General features: G+C 35.1%; 4 protein-coding genes across 5 annotated transcripts; 3 read left to right on the forward strand and 1 right to left on the reverse strand.

Moving 5' to 3' along the window:
• The first annotated feature begins 546 nt into the window (after positions 1-546).
• On the forward strand, positions 547-4,033 carry LOC118027832 (receptor-like protein kinase HSL1). Its single transcript, XM_035031321.2, has 2 exons — positions 547-3,192; positions 3,332-4,033. Exons 1-2 carry the CDS (start codon positions 624-626, stop codon positions 3,742-3,744), a joined length of 2,982 nt encoding a protein of 993 aa, XP_034887212.1. The 5' UTR covers positions 547-623; the 3' UTR covers positions 3,745-4,033.
• A 4,189-nt stretch (positions 4,034-8,222) lies between these two features.
• Positions 8,223-10,573, forward strand: LOC118027839 (NAC domain-containing protein 73). The gene is made up of 3 exons (XM_035031326.2): positions 8,223-8,741; positions 8,822-9,011; positions 9,541-10,573. The coding sequence occupies exons 1-3, from the start codon at positions 8,592-8,594 to the stop codon at positions 10,101-10,103; spliced, it is 903 nt and encodes a 300-aa protein (XP_034887217.1). The 5' UTR covers positions 8,223-8,591; the 3' UTR covers positions 10,104-10,573.
• A 762-nt stretch (positions 10,574-11,335) lies between these two features.
• On the reverse strand, positions 11,336-20,227 carry LOC118027833 (uncharacterized). Of its 2 annotated transcripts, none has more exons than XM_035031323.2 (14): positions 19,914-20,227; positions 19,411-19,572; positions 19,089-19,154; positions 18,795-18,938; positions 18,503-18,616; positions 17,687-17,788; positions 17,395-17,580; positions 15,949-16,038; positions 15,739-15,873; positions 14,965-15,087; positions 14,298-14,383; positions 13,221-13,821; positions 12,614-12,691; positions 11,336-12,479 (listed from the first exon to the last, which is right to left on the reverse strand). In XM_035031323.2, exons 1-14 carry the CDS (start codon positions 20,145-20,147, stop codon positions 11,490-11,492), a joined length of 3,111 nt encoding a protein of 1,036 aa, XP_034887214.1. In that variant the 5' UTR covers positions 20,148-20,227; the 3' UTR covers positions 11,336-11,489. The 2 variants fall into 2 exon arrangements, with proteins under 2 accessions (XP_034887214.1, XP_034887213.1); XM_035031322.2 differs by having other exon boundaries at positions 12,614-12,694.
• Positions 20,228-23,207: 2,980 nt separating this feature from the next.
• LOC118027869 (homeobox-leucine zipper protein ATHB-52) lies at positions 23,208-23,747 on the forward strand. The gene has a single exon (XM_035031366.2). It carries the CDS (start codon positions 23,208-23,210, stop codon positions 23,745-23,747), a length of 540 nt encoding a protein of 179 aa, XP_034887257.1.
• The last annotated feature ends 51 nt before the right edge of the window (positions 23,748-23,798 follow it).

The raw sequence follows: 23,798 nt of genomic DNA on the forward strand, positions 1-23,798 counted from the left end.
TAAAGTTAATTATAACTTAGTCCCTGTAGTTTATCAAAACTAATTTATTGGTCTTCATGATTTTAAAAGCTATGTCTTCAACCCTCATGTGTTTTTTTTTGCTGGTCTTTGTCTAGAGATTTAAGGCGCCCAACACAAATCTAAAACTATTTTAAAGATATTTTAGAGTGTGATAATGGTTATTTTTAAAAGTGTTTTTTTCACTTGAAAATATATTAAAATAATATTTTTTATATTAATATATCAAAATGATATGAAAATACCAAAAATATTAAATTGAAGCAAATAAAAAACTTTAATTCTTTATAAAAATATTTTTAAAACATAGAAATAATCAATCAATTTTAGGTTTGCATCATGTCATATTTCAGCTGAAAGCACTGGACCCATGACCCTAATTTTTCAAACAAAGTTAGGTGGGGTTCATGTTTGCCACCTTTGCTATGGATTATTTAACTATTTGTAATCATATAAGAACTGTTTCATTTGATTTGATAAAATTTAGGGACTGATCTTATAGTTTACTCCATCTTCCCCTTCAAAACCCAAATCTCTCAAGGCTCAAACCTCAACACTTTCCATTTTCCCTCTCTTTCTCTCTCTAAAATAACAAAGGGCAAGACATGTTTTTCTACCTTTCCGTTCTCTTTCTCTCTCTACTCTTCACATCCAACTCACTGAACCAGGACGGCCTGTTTCTCCAGCGAGTCAAACTCGGTCTCTCCGACCCAGCTCATTCCCTCTCTTCTTGGAACGACAGGGACGACACTCCCTGCAACTGGTATGGTATCACATGCGACAACTCGACTCACCGAGTCAGTTCAGTGGACCTTTCCAGCTCGGAGCTCATGGGACCCTTCCCTTACTTCCTTTGCCGCCTCCCCTTTTTGACGTCGATCAATCTGTTGAACAATTCCATCAACTCATCTCTCACCGATGACATTGCCAACTGTCAGAATCTCGAGAGCCTTGACCTGAGTGACAATCTCTTGGTGGGCTCCATTCCCGCGTCACTGTCCGAGTTGAGAAACCTCAAGCAACTCAATTTGGAGTATAACAACTTTTCCGGTGTTATTCCGGCGAAGTTCGGTCTGTTCCAGAAACTGGAGCGGATTTCACTTGCTGGGAACCTGCTCACTGGGTCCATACCGAGTGAGCTTGGTAACATTTCCACTCTCCAGTATCTTCTAGTGGGTTATAACCCTTTTGCACCGAGTAGGATACCGAGTCAGTTCGGTAACTTGAGTAACCTGGTGGATCTCTGGCTAGCTAATTGTAACCTTGCGGGTCCGATTCCTGAGAGTTTAAGCAAGCTAACTCGGCTGACCAATCTTGATTTCTCATTGAATCGACTAACTGGGTCGATACCGAGCTGGCTTACTGGATTGAAGAGCATTGAGCAAATTGAGCTCTATAACAACTCCTTATCAGGTGGATTGCCTCTGGGATTTTCGAATTTGACCATGCTGAGAAGATTTGATGCCTCAACGAACCAGTTAAACGGGACAATCCCTACTCAGTTGACTCAGTTGGAGCTCGAGTCCCTGAACTTGTTTGAGAACAGACTTGTAGGGACTCTGCCAGAGAGCATAGCAAACTCACCAAATTTGTATGAACTCAAATTGTTCAATAATGAACTTACCGGTGAGTTACCAAGTCAGCTCGGGCTTAACTCACCATTGAAGTGGTTAGATGTTTCGTACAATAAATTCTCCGGTAACATACCGGGGAATTTGTGTGCAAAAGGTAAGTTGGAGGACTTGATTTTGATTTACAATTCGTTTTCCGGTAAAATCCCGGAGAGCCTGGGAAAATGTGATAGTTTAGGCCGGGTTCGGTTAAGGAATAACGGGTTTACAGGCGCTGTGCCTGAGGGATTCTGGGGGCTGCCGCAAGTTTACTTGTTTGAACTTGAAGAGAATTCATTTTCCGGGAAAGTCTCTAGTAGGATTGCCTCTGCTTATGATCTATCTGTGTTGAAGATTTCGAAAAATAAGTTTTCGGGTAATTTACCAATGGAGATTGGTTTTCTAGGCAAGTTGATTGAGTTTTCGGCGAGTGATAACATGTTTACAGGTCCAATTCCGGGGAGTATGGTTAATTTGAGTACCCTGAGCATGCTTGTGCTTGGTGACAATGAATTGTCTGGTGGGTTTCCGGGTGGGATTCAGGGTTGGAAGAGCTTGAATGAGCTTAATTTGGCGAATAATAAGCTTTCTGGCCCGATCCCGGATGAGATTGGGAGCTTGCAAGTGCTTAATTATCTTGATCTGTCCGGAAATTACTTTTCGGGGAAGATTCCGATGCAATTGGAGGATTTGAATCTCAATCTGTTGAACCTGTCGAACAATATGCTTTCGGGGGCGCTCCCTCCACTTTATGCTAAAGAGATGTATAGGAGTAGCTTTGTGGGAAATCCAGGTTTGTGTGGTGATTTGAAGGATCTTTGCCTGCAGGAGGGTGATTCGAAGAAGCAGAGTTACTTGTGGATTCTTCGGTCGACTTTTATACTTGCTGTGGTAGTGTTTGTTGTTGGTGTTGTTTGGTTCTACTTCAAGTACCAGGATTTCAAGAAAGAAAAGGAAGTTGTTACTATATCGAAGTGGAGATCGTTCCATAAGATTGGTTTTAGTGAATTTGAGATCCTTGATTTTCTTAGAGAAGATAATGTGATTGGAAGTGGAGCTTCTGGGAAAGTCTACAAGGCAGTGCTTAGCAATGGTGAGACCGTGGCAGTGAAGAAACTAGGTGGAGAGAGCAAGAAAGACAATACAGATGGCAGCTCTGAAAAGGACGAATTCGAAGCAGAAGTTGAGACTTTGGGGAGGATTAGGCACAAAAACATTGTCAGATTGTGGTGTTGTTGCAATACCGGAGATTGCAAGCTTCTGGTATACGAATACATGCCAAATGGGAGCTTGGGGGACTTGTTGCATGGCAGCAAGGGAGGCTCGTTGGATTGGCCTACAAGGTACAGGATAGCTTTGGATGCAGCTGAGGGCTTGTCTTATTTGCATCATGATTGTGTTCCTCCGATTGTTCATCGGGATGTAAAATCGAACAACATACTGTTAGATGCAGAATTTGGTGCCAGGGTTGCCGACTTTGGAGTTGCTAAAGTTGTTCAAGGAGTCAACAAAGGAACAGAATCAATGTCTGTTATTGCAGGCTCCTGCGGCTATATTGCACCAGGTATTTCACTTGTGTCCGTATGAACTGTTAATATGAAGTGATCTGATCAAATTAAGCTTAGTTTTCGCTAGCTTTAGCTAATCGTTTAGGCTCTAAATCATTACTGTAATTGAATTTGTCTGAACTTGATTTGATGCAGAATATGCATACACTCTCAGAGTGAACGAGAAGAGCGACATCTATAGTTTCGGGGTGGTCATATTAGAGTTGGTGACAGGCAGGCTCCCCGTAGATCCAGAGTTCGGAGAGAAAGACCTGGTGAAATGGGTTTGCACCACCTTAGACCAGAACGGGATGGATCATGTAATCGACCCCAAGCTCGATTCACGTTACAGGGATGAGATTTCCATGGTTCTCGATATCGGTCTCCGATGCACAAGCTCATTTCCCATCGGCCGCCCCTCAATGCGGAGGGTGGTGAAAATGTTGCAGGAAGCTGGCATGGGAGAGAAGCCTACAGCCGACAAGAACGATGAGAAGCCCTCTCCTTGTTACCATGAAGAAGTCTCCGATCAGGGAAGTTTAGTTCAAGAATTTAGAGTTCAGACTTGACTGAAGTAGCAGCAGCTAGAGAGCACCTCGACTGAATCTTCATCCATGGCCTCGTGGTGTTTGATTTCTAGGGGAAAAGGGAAAGTGATTGATGTAACTATATGAGGTAGATTCAACATGCCATTGTTGAAAAGTATAGCTATGTTAAGACCACAGCTTAAGATGTCAGAAAGATTGTAACTGTCTAGTACTATTTTAGTTGGTGCTATCCTCTTTGGTTAGGTAATTGTAACATGCAGGGCATGTTTGTTAAAATGTGATAAATGAAGTTTTTTTTTTTTTTTTTAAATGTATTTTTTTTAAAAAAATGTTTTAATACCTAACACCCACATGAAAATCAGCCTGGTCAAATTTCAAACATCTTTTCATTAGTATCAGCTGTTCTGCAATTTTATAAAAATAGCTTGTTTATATGTTTATAATTGTTTTTTAAATAATTTTTTTGTATTAAAATACATATTAATGATATTTTTTTAATTTTTTAAAAAATTATTTTTAATATCAATATATTAAAATGATTTAAAAATACTAAAAAATATATTAATTTAAAATAAATTAAAAATTAAAAAATTAAAATTTTTTAAAATACTTTAAAAATATAGAAACAAATCATAGAAAATTCGAGGAGATTCAATCTTTTTGTCTCCCATTTGGATCTTCCTTCCCTCTCCTTGTTATTTGCTACATTGGCTTAGCTGGAGCATGTCAAGACGGGAATCAAAATTCGATTTTTTTTTTTCAAAAAAATTATTTAAAATAATTTGAAATAATATTATTTTTGAAATAAATATAATTTATTTGCAAGCTAGGTAAACGCAGAAGGGTGCCGATGGAGATAGCTGAAATATTCGAAGCAGCAGGAGACAACTTTGGTAATTGAATGGAGAGAGGTGAAGGAAGGTGCTTGTCATGGCCGTTCCTCATTTAAGAGAAATGGGCCTCTTCTCCATTAAAGCGAAGCTTTGTAGGTGGGGGCTGGTGAAAGACCGACGACTATGTGCTTCTCCGGAAAATGACAACACTGACTCCTCTACTTCTTATTTCCACGAGTATTAAATGATGGACCGTGTTTGGACTGCAATTATGCCCTTCTACTATAAAGTTATTCAACTCGGTGGGTTAATTGGGCCATCCCAAAATCTAATCTTCTGTGTTTTAAATTAAATTTGATTAAATAATTTTGATTTTTAGTTGATTTTTTTTAATACTTTCATTCTTTTGGTGTAGTGTCGTTTAGAGTATATTTGATAATTAATAGCAATTGTTTTTTAAAAAATATTTTTTATTAGAAATGCATCGAATTATTTTTTTAAAATTTTATTTTTGGTATCGGTATATTACAATTATCTAAATACAAAAAATATTAATTTAAAAAAATTTTATTTTTAATAAAATACTTTTTAACTACAAAAACAAACCGCTTTTTAGTCTTCTTCTCTCTAAAAATCATTTGTTTGGGGCTCCTTTGAATTGTTTTATAATCAAAAACTAATAGAGAACTCATTTTTCTCTTTTTTAATTATTTATACTCACTTTTTTTCCTTAAAAGCAACAAAAGCTTTTTTTTTTTTGGCACTAGCCCATTTAGAGCTCTTTTTGTTCATAAGCCCATTAATGTGAAAAGCCCAATTTTTGAAACTTTTTGTTTCGTATTTTTGTAAAAAAATAGTTTTTTTTTTTTTTTAAATTATTATGTAGAGAACTCATTTTTCTCACTCGTTTTTTCCCTTAAAAGCACACAAGAAACTTGGTTTTTTAGGCATCTCTAGCCCATTTAGCCCAGCTTTTTTTGTTCATAAGCCCATTATCAATTGTGAAAAGCCCAATTTTCTCTAAAGTTTAATGAAACTTTTTGTATGGCAACACAGTTGACTGTATTTTTGCAAAAAAAAATATTTTTTAGATTATTTTAAATTATTTTGATATCCTAATATTAAAAATAAATTATAAAAAAATATTTTAATATATTTCTAAAAAAAAACACTCATTACTGTAAAACCAAAAACTAGCAAATTATATAATTATCAATGAAGTGTTGGTCTAGCGGTTAAAATATTATTATATTCCTGCAAGGGTGAGAATACAAGTTTCAATCCCCAAAAAATATACTTATTGGAAGGGACATTTATAAACACTGAATAAGACTAGTTTCATCCTTTAAAATAGTGCGAAAATTCTCTATTAAAAACAAAAAAAAGCTAAGTACACAACTACTATGCTAAACATGCCTACAGGGAAAAAAAAAAACACATGCTTGACCCTTTTATCTTTCTTTTATTCTTTATTCCAGGCGAACTTAAAAAATGACCATGACGTAGAACATTGACATAATCCTGCATCTTTTGTACGGACATGATTTGATTTTACTAATTAAGCTTCCTAACTACAACAATTACATATAATAAATTATGGGATGGCATGTTTATAAGCACAACCTTAACCAAATGTAGCATATGTTTGTACGGACATATCTTGTTTGATAATTAAAACAAATAGTTATATTCATCTTTTTGTAATTAGATTACAATATCAAAATATATGAGATGAAAATAATATCCCTTTATATTTCATATTTTGCAGAAACACACACACACACACACATATATATTATGTTTTTATTGTATTTCTTTGTTTTTTGTCCTAAAACATTAATTAAACGCAACCCAAGAAACTGAAAGATTTATAATATTGATTTATCAAGATTCAAACCTTAATCTAAGTGAAATTCCATGGTTAGACCAACCCCTTCAAATTAAATAAATAAAGCATCAACTCAAAGTAATTGATTTAGCAAAAGAACTCGCAAAGAGTGGGGCAGATGATACCTTGATACTTGGACTAGGAATATTCAAAGGAGGAAATATTGCTGTATATATTTTTACTTAATTATGCGCACATCTCTTTCACTTTATGTTGTAAGCTGGCAATAAATTAATACACAACACAAGAATGGTCTTTATGCTTTCATTTTCTTTTCTCACAAGAAGGTAGATTTTGGCTTTTAACCTAAACGAATATTGCTTGAGTTAGAGAACACAAGTATCGTAAAGGGCACCACAAATTCCTACAGCCTCGTGATGCACGTTTTGTTCTTCAAAATCTAGGGGAAATTCATTAATTGAAGGTCGGATCTGTAGGTCGAATTTCCTTTTTTCTTTTTAATGGAATTTGATGAAAGATATTGTAGCAATAATTTAAAAGTAAAGTAAGTTTATGCGTTTTAATGGGTTTTTCCCAAGCTAACAGGGTTGCAGGCCAACCTGAATTTTTAAACAAGTTATATCGGATAAATATATTTTTTTTATTGAAATTTAATTTAATCTAAATTTTAAGTTATCTAATTATGAGTCGATCCATCAAATTAAATTAGGTTTTAAAATAATATCGTAAAAGATGATTAAAAATAAATATTTATATATAGGAAGTACATAAATGTTACAAATATTCCAATGGTGCAAGAAATTTGTGTTGTCATTTGTTTTATTAAATTGTTCTCTCTTTTTTTTATAGGAATGTTATAATACAAGGACATATAATTAATTCAGCTCAATAAATCTTTTGGGTTTTTTTTTTTTTTTTTTTTTTTTTTTTCATGGAACAAGGGGCTGTACCAAATATGGAGCACTGTGCCTGTGTCATGCATGTAGGTAAGGGGCAAAAAACTAAGGAATTTAGCTGAGAAAGAGGTTGTCAATTTACTTTGATAGATAGGTTCCTTGCTTTACATGAGAAGTCTACGTGAAGAAATGGAATTATATATTTGGTTGGACGATGGCTCTCTTAATATTTATTAATTATTATTTCATTTTATCCTATGATATTAAATCTATCTCTTGAATAAACAGGTTGAATTAATATTTAATTAACTTGATATATCAAGTCTACGGGTTAAATTGATATTTAATTAACTTAATATATCAAGTTGTTCTAATCAAAATTTAATTTGATATTTTTTAAAATAATATTACTTTGATTTTTTTAAAATATTGATTTAGATTAATCATGTGGTTTTATAATTTGAATCAAATTTTGAGTTAGGTTTAATAATTATTATTTTATCAGTTTCTTTCTTATTTATTTTTTTCAATATTAAGGAGTTTATACATTAGCTTTGTTCACACTCTAGGTTGACATTGGAGCTGAAAATCTCTCTCTCTCTCTCTCTCTCTCTCTCTCTATGAGGTGGTGAAATAGCTCTCACGCATCAGATTGCCCCATCTCCACTCAACCCTAACTAGCCATGATTAATATTTTATTTTATTTTAGTTTTTTTATTAATCTTTAAAACTTATTTCAAGAAGAAATTAAAACATGCCTTTAGACGGAGTAAAAAGGACCCTAAAACTACATTTATTGTCCTACAAGTTTTCATAAGCATCCCATTTACATAAGCACACAACCAAACTTAAGATCCAAGCAACCCTAAAATTTTCCTTTCTTTGCAACATACTACTACCACTACATTTTTGGAAATTACACCATATTTTGATTTTTTAGGTATACCTCTCTCTCTCTCTCTCTCCTGAGAAAGGACAAAGAGGTGGTAGCGGGAGGGGGGAGGAGAGGAGAGGAGAGTGTGCATGTTGTCTCATGCAAAAGTGGAGGAGAATTTAATTCCTTCCCTGCCTTAAAGATCAAGAGCTATTTATGTCTTGAAGAAAGACAATACATGCTTTAGAAGGAGACAAGTTGCTTTTCCTTCTTTTCTTTCAAGCCCTTCGTGTCTCTCCTCCACACACACACACGCATCATACATAGTCTTTGTCTATTTTGGAGTAACAGTTGTCGAGGGAGAGAGCAAGAAAGAAAGGTGTGGAATATATGGGCATAAGAGGAAACCAAAGGAAATGACTTGGTGCAATGACTGCAACGATGTCCAAACAATTGAAAGAAGCTCACCTCCACCTTGTAATGCAAGTGTTATCGCTCAAAGACACAAAGAATGCTTGATTCGAAGTTGCCCGTCATGTGGACACCAAATCAAATGCCAAGACCAGGTTTTTTGTTTTTAAATAATTTCCTTATATGTAGTTTTGTACGTATAATACTTGGTTGGTGATGTATATACTCTTTGCAGGCAAGAATCCATGACTTGCCAGGGCTACCGGCCGGAGTGAAGTTTGATCCGACTGATCAAGAGCTGCTTGAGCATTTGGAGGGGAAGGTGAAGTCTGATACCCGCAAGGTCCACCCTCTAATTGATGAGTTCATCCCTACAATCGATGGAGAGAATGGGATTTGCTATACTCACCCAGAAAAGTTACCAGGTGAACATTCCTTCAGGAATACAACATTTTTTAGCAAGCTCGTCCATGATGATCAGATCCAACTTGATTGACATTCTTGAGTGCTTGCATGCAAAATGAGAGATAAGGTCAATTATCATTAGGTCCTCTATTGTTTAAGAGCCTATCGAGTCAGGCTAGAGGAAAATCATGATATAAATCTAACTACACAACAATACTCCGTTACTGATCAAAATTCCTGAATCATAGTAGATCGAGTAGTTAACCTGTTCATCTCTTTTGAGGCACCCACCAAAACTAAACGTTAGTACTGAGATCCTAGAAGAAACCCACCACCTAACCCTTGTATATTTGTTAGCATTTGGTATTAGATCCATGAAGAAACCTCCCAACCAACCCTAGAAATACAAGCTATATATAATTCCTAGAAGGATATTAGCTTTCCAATAATGGAACGTTATAGCTTGATTAATTAGGTGCAGCCAATTACATTTTCCTCACGCATGCATGTTAATTATATTGATGATATTGGTCTATTGTCACCATGCAGGGGTGAGCAAAGATGGGCTAATTCGCCACTTCTTCCATCGGCCATCGAAGGCATACACGACCGGAACAAGGAAGAGAAGAAAGGTACACACGGACACAGAAGGTGGTGAGACGAGATGGCACAAAACAGGCAAGACTAGACCGGTTCTTGCTGGTGGAAAAGTGAAAGGTTACAAGAAGATACTAGTGCTTTATACCAACTATGGGAAGCAAAGGAAGCCAGAGAAAACAAATTGGGTGATGCATCAATACCATCTTGGAAACAATGAAGAAGAGAAAGATGGAGAGCTTGTGGTTTCTAAAGTCTTCTACCAAACACAACCTAGACAGTGTGGTTCTCTCATCAAGGATGCTGCTCCTGCTCCTTCAAAATTAAAGGTACCAAGTAGTGGGCATGAGGGCTCTAACCTTAAGAATAGTACCCATCTTGCTGATCAGTACTATCACCCTTCTTCTTTTATATCCTTTGACCAAAGTGGACAGAATAGATCAACAAACCCTAACCCTCCTCAACAGCTACTCTCCCATTTTGCAGTTCATGATGGATCTTCTTTTATCCCCTGAAAAATAAAGCAATGGGATCGAGTCTATGGCTGCATGATATGGTGGCCTATGTAGCAAAATATATAGAGCTTCCAAGTTCCAATCTTTGAGCATTGGTGAAATAAATTAATAAATATATATATATGAACTTAGGAGAGGGCCAAAAGGCAGCATTGAGAAGAATAAATATCTTTGGCAAAGAACTAGGAGCCAGATTCTTGAGGGTTAGAGAATTGAAGAATATTTTGGCAATATTAATTCCTTTCTTCTTCTTTTTCACTTTATTAATTCATGCTCTGTACAGTGTGACAAAGATGTAAATTTCACATGGGTTCTAACTCTTTTTCTACGAGAGAATGTTAACTTTGGACCTGTACAAGGATGATGATTCTTAAACTATAAATATTCTGACAGGATTTGTTTCATACTTTGTTCTGTAAAACCTCTATAATGATTACTCCTCATCTAAGAATGTAGCTATCTTTCTCTCCCATGTTGTCTTGTGAAGTATTTGTTTATTATGCCTTCACAAATTTTGAGCAAACTGTAAAATCTGGAGCTAGTTTGATCATGTTAACACATTGAACACAGCTAGCTCAATTTTAATGCAGAACTCATGGTCCCTTTCGGTTTTTGATATTTCCAAACAGTGAGGTATTCATGGATCCTTTTGATATAACATGGGATTCGCGATCACATGGTCCTATGATTGACAAGAATTAATCCATCTATTTTAGGGAAAAATCTTCATGTTTGATGGGCCATGGAAATCATTTTACACAAACCGTCCAAGGTGACTTGAATCCAAAGCCTCCCCAGATTTCGAAGTCCTTACCAGTTACCACTAATGTGTGAGCATTTTGATGTAGAAAAAAAAATCATGTTACTGTTTTCCATTTCCATGGCCATAGCATCCTTAAGCAAGCTAGTTTCGTGCATCAAAGCCTGGCCTAGTCTTACGCATAACATGTCACCATCGTTTTAGCAAAGAGAGTTATGGAAAAACTTGGCCTAATCGATCTCTGTAGCAATCAAGTGACCTAAGTTGATAAAATTGATGAACTTGCCTGGCTCCCGAAGGGATCGAAGTTCCAATTTCATTGCACTTGGGAGCTTTAGGTAAGAAAAGCCCACAACAGTCCGTGTGACTGGCTAATTACAGTATTAACTGACAACATGTTAATAATAATTTTTTTTTTTTATTTTTAAAATTAGTATTTCAAAATAATTTGAAAATATCAAAAATATATTAATTTAAAAAAAAATCAATTTTTTTTAGAAACACTTTCCAAACACATTGTGAAACACCCTCGAATCACTAGTCCAACTTCAAGTGAAATTAACAAGTCCATCCAACTTCCTCTATACGGATAAGAACCATTATTTTAGTCAAAACCCAAAAAAATGTTACTTCTTCAGGACAAGTCTTTTGTATAGAGCATAGACATCTTTCTTCTTGGAGCTCTTCAGCTCAAGCAAATCTCCACCAAAACCAAGTTCAGTGAGCTCCTGCTGCATCTTCAGAACGGTTAACCTAACATAGGACCTTGAACCAGCCTTTCGATCTTCACTGTCTTCATTAGCCTTGACATCAGAATTCTCAACTTCTGTTGTCGTGCATTTTTGCAGGGCCATTTTTTGTTTTTTTGATTCCCTTGCTATTTCTTCATCAATATCCATATCCTGGACAGAATCCTGACCCGCACTCAGAACTTTCAGCCTTGACCGTTTCCCCCAAGCAATGGTTTCCATCTCAGAACCCAATGCAGTTTCATTTGAATGGTCAGGCGATAACTCTACCTGAGGTGAAACTAGTTTTCTCTGCTGCAGTTCCGCATGTAAAGAAGGCCCATTTGCCATTATATTTTGCCCTAGCATTGAGCTTAATCTTTGTTCGCATTTCGTTTTCAATGCCTCTAACTCTTGATCTCTCTCTTTAACCATAGCTTCTAGTAAAGCAACCCTAGATATAGCATCGACTTCTGATATACGCAACCTGTCAACTTCACTGGCAAGATCCACCTTTTGTCTCTCCAAGTCTTCAATCTGCTTTTGTGCAGTTTCCATCTGGGCAAGTCTTTCTATTGCAAGCTGAGAAGCATCCCACTTAGAATTTTGAGCAGCCAGTACATCTGATTGTGCTGTTTCAACAAACTTATTTGCCACCTTAACTTCCTCTGCTGTGACTTTACACCTTTCATTAGCTTCCTCAAACCTTTTTGACTCAGAGAGGTACTTCTGCTCCATTTGGGTTCTGTCCTGTACCAGTATCTGAGCTTGCATCTCCAATGCATGAGCAACAGTTTTGACAGACTCATACTTATCAGTCAAGTTCTTGAGTTGAAGCTTCAAAGCTGATAATTCCAACTCATATTTGTCCATCTTTTCTTGAGAACCCTGCATATGCAAATGAAGCATCCAAAATACAAGTGAAAAGATTAAAAATAAAAAAATTGTTTTCTCCACGCTTCTTGAATTTGAAGGCTACTATATGATAGCGATCAGCAAATGATTGAGGTTATAGAGCAGACCTTCAAGTCCAAATTCAAAGTGGTTATTTTCTGCTCAGCCTCCTCAAGCTTTGCTATCTTGACCTTAATTTCCTTGTCCTGCTGTTTTAAAACTCAAGGAAAGTTGTAAAGGTTTGTAAATAATGTATAAGCAAAATAAGCAAAAGCATTGTTGGAAAAGTAATCCCTATAAAAACTTTCAAATATCCAAAATATCCTCGTCTTTTCAGTTGAATTCAAGTTTTACAGTTACAATCCTCTTCTCTCTTTCATCTTCTGTAGTTTTACAGGACACTAGTTGTGTGTATTTAAGAGCAGATGGTCTCTGTTATGTAGTGTAAAAATTACAATATAGCTCGCATGCAATGCAAATTCATAAACAGCTACTAAATATGAAATAAAAGCTAGCAGATACACACAGATAGACTAGTATTTCTACAACCAATATGGCTGGAGGGCCATTCTTTCCTTTATCAGCTTAAGGGGATGCTGTATTCCCAAACCAATCAAGATGTGGATGCAGCGTTTCCTCTTGTCTATATGGATAGATTTAATATGGATATTCTTGTATATATCGTACTAATACAAAAACATATGTATTTGTGAGTGGAGAGATGGAGAGCATCACCTTTTCTGCCAAGCTATTGCATAACTCAGCACTCAGAGCTTCTTCTCTGCAGTTTACATCCTCAATTGGATATTCCAGCAGTACATTTTCCTTCTCTATATTAGCCTTGAATTCATTAACTGCAATAACATACTTCTCTTTCCATTCATCAGCCTTTTTCCATGCTAACTGAGTTTGTCCATGAGAAGCAGCAAGTCTTGCTTCTGCTTCATGAGCCCCTGACATGGTTCCCACCTTAACCTGGTCTTTAACTGCCTTCTTATTCCATGTCTCTTCATATTTTCTCCTCCATTCCAAGGATTCCTGCTTTGCAGAATCCAGCATTTCAAGTGAACTAGAATACCTCTCCTCCAATGAGCTGCATTTCCTCTCCAGATCAGTTATACGGCTCTTGTAACATTCAGAGACCTTATTCAAGTCATTTATAGCATCTTCATAACTCTTTCGATATTCTGTTTTGAATTTCTCACTTGCTTCCAACTTCTTGTGAAGCATTTGCATCTTATCTTCCATTGAGGAGCATTTCAAGATAAGGACATTTTTGTCTGATGAAGCTTCATCAATCAGCTTCTTAGCATGATGGAGAATAGGATCCTGCAAACTGAATAACAATTCCAGACATAAGCTGGGACACATGAAAATGTTCTGCAAGAGGTTTCATAGTTTAGAAAAAAGGTTGGCATATGCCAGAGACTTTGGATAACTAGATAGCTTATAAATATGGAAGACAAAATCCTCGAGGCTAAAGATTAGCAGCTAGATTAATTACATCAACTTATATAGTGAAGGAATGGGTGCAAATTGCATTTCAAATAGAGAGTTCACCATGTCCCAAACATCTCATGCAAGGGTGATGATATTCGACCACCCTTTTTTATCCCTTCCTTTAGAGGATTATGGAAACCATTATTTGTTGAGCCTGGATAAGACCTCAGGTCACAACACTACATTCAATTCACAGGGGTACTTGGCAAGGTAATCATCCCGTACAGGGAATTTTACTCACAAGAGTGAATGGGCAAGATTATAAGCATTGGTGTGGTACTTGCTGAAAAGTGAAAATCAACATAAACAAACCTCTGTTGTAAGAAGGATGACAACTTCTGCCATTTTGCTGGACCATGAACTGATGCTTCATACTCAGATAGAAGACTATCAAGAACCTAAGCAATATAATCACTCTGGTTATTATTCATATATATAATTCATATAAATCTACTCACTGCCACCTATAATGTATTTAGATTAAGAATTTGCATAGTCAAAACAAACAACTTCACAAACAGCAAATAAGGGAAATTCATAGATTGATAAAAGAAATGCGTTGCGATGCTTTTGAAGTACAAAGAATCATTATTCCCTTATTATGCAATTGCCAGTAATAGAAGGAATCTTGTACTGCACAAATGAAAACACTGGTTACAGAAAAGGATTTCTTTCTGCCTATCTTCCTTTGTTTATTTTCTATAATTTGTCAGGAAGGTGAAAAGCACCTGAATCATGTATCTAACCCATGTCTGTCAGTTTAAATTGGAAATTTATGTCATGGGCAATGCTCGCGAATACTTAAAAGTTACACTAACTATGATAACACAAAACACAGAAGAAACCCTTCAAGATATTTCCAATGCCTTGGGGACTTATAGAAATTGAAAAACTTTAGTTAAGTGAACAGAATGCAGTAATGATACGAGAACTTCAAAATAATAAATAAATAAATGCAGAAGACTGTTAATGCACTTACTATGACAACTCTTTCAATTTTTGCATCATCAACTTGACAAGCTGCTTTCAGCTTCCGTTCCATGTTTTGTATAGCATTTAAACATTGTATATCTGCCTCTATAAATTCATTTCTTTTATAATCCTGCATCAATAACACCACAATCAGATTTCATCTGGCTTGTAACCACAAGGATAGGCAGTTCCATAACAATAGCAAACTAAGATTCTGCACTTTTAGTGGAGCAGCTATGCATTTGAAAGTAAGTCATTTTCATCCCATTGAGCCATTTAGAGTACAAACTAGAGAGCAGCATCATAAACTTCCCATCCTCAAAGAAGACCGGAGGCATATAGATCTGACACAACGGTTATCAACAAGGTATACCTGGCTGACTGCTCTTGTTAAACATAAGGCATAAGGCAATATTATTTCCCCTGGATGGATCCTTCCATAAGTAAAGATGTTTGAGAAAAATTAACTATTTTGGATTCTATTATTAGCTTTTCGATCCTAGTACAGAAATTTTTTTATTAAACATTTTGTTTAGGTTTTTCTTTTTTATGCCTAGTTTGCATGTCCTTTTCTCATTTGAGTTTAGTGACATTGAAAACATTCTCTTGGTTCTTGTGCGATTAGGCTTTTAAATGTCTGGAAAACCTTTGTAACTACAATAGGATGGGGACCATTGCTTGGTCCAGTGGTAAAAGTTTTGGATCTGGGTAAGGTCACAAGGACAGGCATGTGAGAGTTCTATGCATTTCTCATTGATTTTTAAGGAAGTTTAATACACACCTCAAATGCCTTTTTACAGAAATTCTGAAGAAGCACTTCATATTTTTGTCTAGCAGAACCAACTCCGACAGCACTAGCATTATACACAGAAATTGACTTCTGAACTGCTTCATCATGCTCCTCTCGTAAGGAAACCTAAAGTTAATGAATTAAAAAGAAATCATAACAACAATAAATGAGCGATAATAAAATCAAAACTTTTTTCCTTACTTCATCAGCAGGCTTTGTGCGATCAAAAGCAGACTTATAAACTTCAATGGCTGTATCGAATGCCTTTTGGCATTCTGATTCTTCTACATTCTGAAAAGGAAATTAAAATATTAAAAAGCAAGGACTGTGGCTTTTGAATAAAGGAATGCCAATGTGCACAAAAGGACAAGTGTAGTTACTGAAATAAACTTGAAGAAAATGTTGTGCTCAGTTTTGTTTTTTTAACTATAACCACTACGACATTGTTTTTAGAGTTAATCCAATTTTCCATCAACCTAAAACAATATTAATAACATCTGCACCAAGAAGACCTTTCTTCCAATTTTCAAGCTATTCACTCATCAAGTGTATATTGAGTTGAGCTGGTCCTTCAATTTCGTAGCAAAAATTAGGTAGTAGAATCTTAACCTAGGCATATGTTTTAAAAGTCTAAGTTAGCATAGAACTGATAAACCATGTTTAGAAAAATACCATCCTTGATAGTTGCAAATAATACTTTGTTAAGTATTCCACATCTGGTATAAAGTCATCTAGTATACTAGATGGTTTAAACTAGATAGAGAGACAAAGCTGTCCTTGTGTCTTGACTAGGCCCCACTTGTTCTTGCCTACAATTTTTAAATTTAAACCCTTTCAAACAATTTTTACTCACAGCAAAAATCACCACGTCTCCTTCCACCACATGACAGACAAATAAGCTGATTTTTTAATCATTTCATCTGGTTCACACCATTTGGTATACCGGACGATCAACTCTGCATATTTTGAGTTTACCTTCCATTTTGCTCTCAACAGCTAGTTTTATCCTTGCACTATAAAAAGGCAACTCTTACACCTTTAAATGATGACGCAGTCCTAACCTTTCTATAATTTGAATCCACTTTGAGCTAATTCTCTTACACCTTTCATTGATTGAATTTTTCACATTTCCTTAAGAATTGGATCATCCTTAACTAAAGACTTGGGCTTTTAACTTAAACATTCTCTTGAGCGTTTGTGAGTTTGAGAGCTTGTTTTTCTTGATTGAAAATTTTGTTAAAATGTAAGTGGCACTTAAAACCATTGGGGATTTGGTTGATAGATTTTGGAAGAGCTAGAGAATGAGAGGTTTACATCTTTAGCCTTGCAAAAATATTTGGTATTGTAAATGGGGTTGTCACCCTTGAAGGAGGCTAATTGAATGATAGTAAAAAGCACCAGCTAACTACTTGAGGAGTGGAGGCAGTTAGTGCCACAATACTATAAATATTCGAATAACCTCTTGCTCTACTCTTTTCATAATTACTTGTTACTTCTGTTGTGATTGAATATTTGGTTGATATAAGCTAGTTTTTTTTGGTTGTGATTAATCCAAAAAGATATGAAAACTAGCTTTAGTTTAGAACACCTAATTTATCCCCTCACCCCACAAAATATATAGAAATAGAATCTAAACCAATCACTAACCTGCCACGAGGAAGATATTGTAGGAACAGCCCCTCTGTTAAGAGAATCCAGAAAGGATTTTGTAATACCAACAAGAATAGGTCCTGTCATAACAGTGCCTCCAACTTGCTTAGGCTTAGTTCTTTCAAAAACAAATTTTGCCAACATATTGAGCCCCGATAGAAATTCTGGCCTATACTTGTCCAACTAGACATGAAACATGTTAAGGTATCAGATGATAAAAAAGGATAGGCTCATCAAGTTCTTAATCTTCAGACAGGAATATAAAAATAGATCAAAAAGTTACACTAACCAAAACTCGATCAAGATGTTGCAGGTCAGCTTCATTGTTCAAAGGGCTGACAAGAGTAAAGCACTCTCGATTTGGAAAAAGAGCTCGAATAGACTCCCGAATCTGGAATTATTACCCATACAAATCAGCAAATCTGTGGGCATAAAAAACCAATCCAATTGCTCAATTGAAATGAGAACACATCAAAGATGAACATCCTAGAACCAATTAATTCCACAAAGTATGCTTGGTTTCTTTACCATATTGGATTTAGCTTCAAATGAACAAACAGTTTGGATTTAAAAGGAAAAAGGTATGGAAAATGTATTGGTTCAGCATAAGGGTACAAATAATTTTGAAAATAAAAAAATCCACAAGACCAATTCTGCAGCATAAATCATTAGGATTGTAATTATCATTAGCAACTTTTCAGGTTCAATATACTTAATGAGATTGTTGCAACAGAAAACAAATGGATTTGCTATAATCAGCGTTTGTCAAGGTGAAACAAAGAGAGGGATTCCAAAAGGTGGTGCACAATTGAGGCATGCCTTAGTCCAGCCAAAAAGAGAGCAGGTCCGTGTTGTAAGTTGTGTCCAGTGCCCAAGTTCCCAGAAAGGTATTAGCACATCATCCATTAATGTTTCTTCACAACAAACTAATTACTTCTACCTGGCAACTTATTTTTATATTATACATAATACTTTGTTCCAAGAGTTTGAGCAAGCAGTGATAACAACTCATTACAATTTGCTATTGTATCCAAGTTCCCAGATTGTTGCTTTTTAAAGATTTCTAGTCATCTCAAACTACAGTAAGATCAAGCCATGCAAATACCTTGTTTCTAGCAGCTACATCCTTTCTACTACCCAGCACTGGTCTCAAGGCCAGCTCTAGGTAGTTGCAGGGTGTTATTTTTGTATTATCCTCTTTCAAATCCAAGCAGAAGTCCTGAAAGTAGCATTTCAAAAGGCTGGTTAAATTAAACGTAATGCAAAAAATAATGTTTTTAGGCTTCCAAGGTAAGGGAAACTTATGGTCGAAGAATTCAAAATATATAATTCAGGATCATTTATGGAACTATTCACAAGAAATGCATAAAATTTAAATATGATGTCTAAAAGATCACCCTCAAAAGCCAAACAAATACAGGGGAGAAGTGCCCAAGATCAGGGACAGTTTCTTTTTCTCCAGAAGCTTTGACATGAATATGCTTGGTCATTTCAGAGACCAGAGAGAGACAATCGAGTGCAGCTTCATCTATAACCCCCATCTGAAAATAATAATAAAATGAGGGACCAAAATAAGCAGGATATCTACAATTGGGAATAGGTGGCACAGAAAACATGCAAAAGGTTAATCACACACTAGCAGAAGTTACTGCAAACCAAGTTAACAAGGCCTTTGATTCAAAAATCCTAACCTGGTTGTAAACAAACAAACTTGATAAGAGGATGGCCAAGGAGAATATCTGGGCGCTGTACGTCCCCTGTCAAAACGAAGCGATTGGAAAATAAATAACATTACTATAACAATCACCAAAAATATTTGGTTGAGAAGTGGGGTGGGATAGTGATACAGATAACAAATTATTAACCAGTTTATTTGCCACTACTAACAACTGGCTGATGATGTACGCAATGCATCACTTCATTTGCATACAATCCACATCAACCAAGTGAGATGAAAATTATGATTGATGCATCTGCCGAAACATAAAATTACAAGCCAAAGAGAAACTTAACTGTTTGATCATAAGCATCAATCCCTTCACAGTCCAGCAGTACAAGACTGTATTCAGTTCCACCCAATGCAGCTCTCTTCAAAGGTTCACTCCAAATCCAAATCCCTTTAGTGCAAGGTTGATGGGTTGACCCAACTTGAAATCCAGTGCTCCTACCAAGAAGCTACAGCAAGTTCCCGCAAGTTACACATTTGAGAATTACGTTCAGTTCACATTCTTCACAGATGATATTCAATATAACAGAAATGCCTTCACCAAAACTCCAAAAAAACAAAAAAACAGAACACCAAGTGTTATACTAGCAATAATCAAGAACGCCACAAGTCATACATTATCCCATACACAACATGAAAAAACCCCAAAACAAAAAAACAAAAAAAAAAAACAAACTTTACAAAAACCCAGTAACCAAAAGTAGTACTTTTGATGATTTTCTTAGTCGTTTTTCCTTTTGGACTAGAACAACAGATGACCATGAAAGTTTCCATTTTGAGTTTAATTTACCTGGTTCAAAAGGAAGCTTTTACCCTGCTTTGCACGCCCACAAACAGAAACAACACCAATAGGTCCTTTAATTTGCATAAGAGCATCAACGGCATCTGGGTGCACTTTAAACTTGCCACTTTCATCATAGTAAATGAACTTTATTGGTCTTCCTGCATTGCTTGGCTCTGTATCGATGGTGTTGTTGCTATCCTTTTCTGGAAAAGAGACCAGGTTTGTAATCTTTTGCATCATTCTCTTGCAGTGTTTTTTGATCCACAAATGTTGTTGTGGGTTTTATTGCAGTGGGTTTCGGTCATCAATGGTGGTTTGTTTTTTGGTGGGTTTTAAAGAGGGTGAGAGCTTTAAAATATAGAGAGATGCTGACAGGCCCATTTGCTTCCATTAGTTTTCTTAATTTGCAAGCAAGGTTTTTCTGAAAATTATTTTTTTTACATTTTTTATATTTACTGCCTATTCTAACGTAGAACATATTTCTTGAACCCGTCAAGGTTCTGGGTCATTAGACAATAAATTAATACCTTAATAAACTTAACTTTTTTTTTCCTTTGAAACTATATGCATTAACTTTTTACATTCTATTCCAAAGTCGGCTTTTTGATCCAATCTAGTTCAACTTGGTTTTGTAAAGTTAATATCCTAATCATTCCAATTATAAAATCAGTTCAAATTAAATCTTAAATAATTAAATTTTTAGATCAATTGATCGATTATATTTGTTAATCATATTTAAAAAAATTAATAAAAACAAATATGAAATTATACACTAGTATTTAAGTTGGATACACACTATCTATAAGATGTATAGCTATTGTAATAATTCAAATGTTTTTCATGAAAATTGGTGTTTTACTATTGTCACGGGATGTCAAACACGTTGCTTGAAGAGAGCGAGCATAGCCATGTGCTTCCTCATTGCAACACATGCGTCAATAGGATATTTATTTTCTAATTAATATTTTATGTTTATTAAAAAATCAAAATAACTCATGTTCCTAACCTGATTATAACAAAAAAATAATGTAATGAAAATAAAAAAATAAACTTGGACAAAAATTATAGAATATTTGGACTTCTAAGATATTTATATCATTTTACTATGTTTTTTAAAAGAAAAAATCAAAACAACCCCTAGATATCAGTTCAATATTTATTGTTTTCAAGAATAAGTTAGTCATTTTACTATGAAAAAAAGTTATAAAACTGTAGTATTATCTTTAAAAGCCATGCCAACTGTTTTTGTTGAGATGAGCAAAATCATTATTTCATTGTTTCAATTCATTGTACCAATGAGGCTAGAGCTACAATAGATTTGTTACAGGAATTCATCAACTCCTTTCAGTTTCTTTTAATTTGCAAGAAAGGTTTTTCTGAAAAAAAAAATTCATTTCTATATTTATTGCTTGTTACAACTTGAGAATATATTTATTAGATCCATAATTATAAAACTCGATTCGTGACAAGACCTAAATTATATGTTAATTATTAGTTTTTAAAAAAATATTAAAACGATATCATTATTGACAAAAAAATAAAAAAAAAAAAAAAGATTAATAACTAGGTTTTAATCAAGTTAGGCTTAGGTTACCAAGTCAAACTAAGTTTTTGACTAGACCAGTCAAGTTTTTTTTATATATTTTTTTTAATACAACCAATTAAAGTCTCTCAATCGACCTACTGGTTGGTTCAATTTTTAAAACAATGGTTAGATCCTGCCAAAGGCATGAATTTGTCAAGGTTTTGGATTATTAGATCAATTATTAACCTATCAAGTGAGTGGATTGATTTAACAGATTAATTAACAGATAAATTACCTTAATAAATTTATATTTCTATCCTTTGATACTATGGGCGTTGGAATTAAATTAACATCATGTTGGGAACGTGTTTGAAACTGTATTTTTTAAAAATTTGATTTATTTTTAATTTTTTTTATATTTTTAAATCATTTTAATATGTTAATGTCAAAAATAACTTTTTTTAATAAAATATATATATATTATTTTGATGTATATTCAAATAAAAAACAAAGTCAACAGCTACACATTGTCAAACACCTTTTAAATTATGTGTTGTTCTTAGTGAGTTGATAGTGTATTTTTAATTAATACAAGATGTCAAGGGTTCAAATCCTATTGTAAAAATTTTAGTTTTTTTATTTCCTTTTATTTTAAAATTAACCTCATTCAATAGAGTTCGATAGGGTTGAGGTAGAGTTAATATTCTAAGTTCTAACTATTCTAATTATCATATAACTAAATTTATAAATTAAATCATCAAGTTGGATCATGTTTGTCAACCATGCTTAAGAAAATTGATCAAAGAAATGAAAATCCTTGCCCTAGTACTTGAGTTGCAAATAAAGATGATGATGAATATTCATTGTTTAAATTTATATTATATCTATATCTTATTATTGTCATCAAATAATAAATTTAAATATTCAAATCTTATTTCTTGAGTTTCACGTATTTTAATACAGAGAGAGAGAGAGAGATAATATTTACAACACATTCATTTCTTATCTAATAAGTAAATGTCCGAAACAAACTCATCCGTTTAGATGAGTTCGATTCAATATGTATATTAATTCAAGTTAAATCGATATCGCTGCTAGAAAGATGATTGTATCAATACCTACAAAGCAAAATTTCTCCTTTTTGCGAAGAAGCTATCCTTTGCAACATGACTATAGCATAACCCTGTAAAATAAGCTGGAAGTAAATGAAGAGATAGTCTTAACGTCTAAAGTTTAGACTCCAATTTGTAATGGAGCTGTACCATTGACTACTTCACAAAATCTCCTATGTTTTGCTAAGTGAAATTGGATGTGTCGGCCCTATCACTTGCTCAAAGAAGAAGCTATGCCATGGATCATTGAAGAGATCAATTTCTAGAGATTGTGAAGAGCATGAATTCATATCATACATGATGACCAGCTAGAGGATTTAGCATGCATGAACTCGTTCAATGCAGAATTATTCAAGAAGAAACTTTGATAGATTAATAATACTGAGGCTATCATAGATCAGTCATGAGATCAATCTGTTTTTCTAGCAGCTACAGTTCGTATTGATCTGTTGAACAAAGTATAGACAAGAACCTTCTAGCAATTAGAGACCACCATTCCCCACAATTGCAGGAGCGGCTATCTACTGGGCTAATTTTGGCCCATCAATTTTGACCCTAAGAACAAAATGCCAATCCGTACTTGCTGCACCCTATAAAAGGGCACTCGAAGATTATCATTTCTATCCACGTCTTGAGTTCTAATCTTCAGAAACACCGAAAGACATGGATTCCCATTTACACCACCAGACACAAAGCCAAGGCAGCCGGCCTCTCAAACCCAGAAAGAAAAGGCTTGCTAGAGACCAGCTTAACCTCCTGGAAACAAGTTTCAATGCTAACCAGAAGCTCAAAGCAGAGCACAAGACAGAGCTTGCCCGCCAACTAGGCGTGCCACCAAAACAAGTTGCAATATGGTATCAAAATAGAAGAGCCAGGCACAAAAATGATGCCATAGAGCATGACTACATGAACATCCAGCTAGAGCTGGGTAATGTATTGGCAGAAAACATCAGGCTCGAGAAACAAGTTAGCATGCTTAAATTTGAGCTGAACAAGGTTCAACAAATGATACTTTTTGGACCAACCTCATCTGCTGCAACTCTCCCTTCAGTGTCAGGATCTAGTGATGAGCAGGCAAACTCAAGTTCTCCTGGAAACATGATCTGTAATTGGGGAGACGCTGGAAATGATGACATATTTCCTGTAGAAGAGCTATATACTTGTTTGATAGGCTCTGACACTCAGTTATGGCCTCTTAACTGAACCAGCGAATCCTCAATCATGAAACAAGTGATGACAGCAGAATGTAGAACT

This window comes from Populus alba, chromosome 17 (genome assembly GCF_005239225.2).
Source record: "Populus alba chromosome 17, ASM523922v2, whole genome shotgun sequence".
NCBI classification, from domain to species: domain Eukaryota; kingdom Viridiplantae; phylum Streptophyta; class Magnoliopsida; order Malpighiales; family Salicaceae; genus Populus; species Populus alba.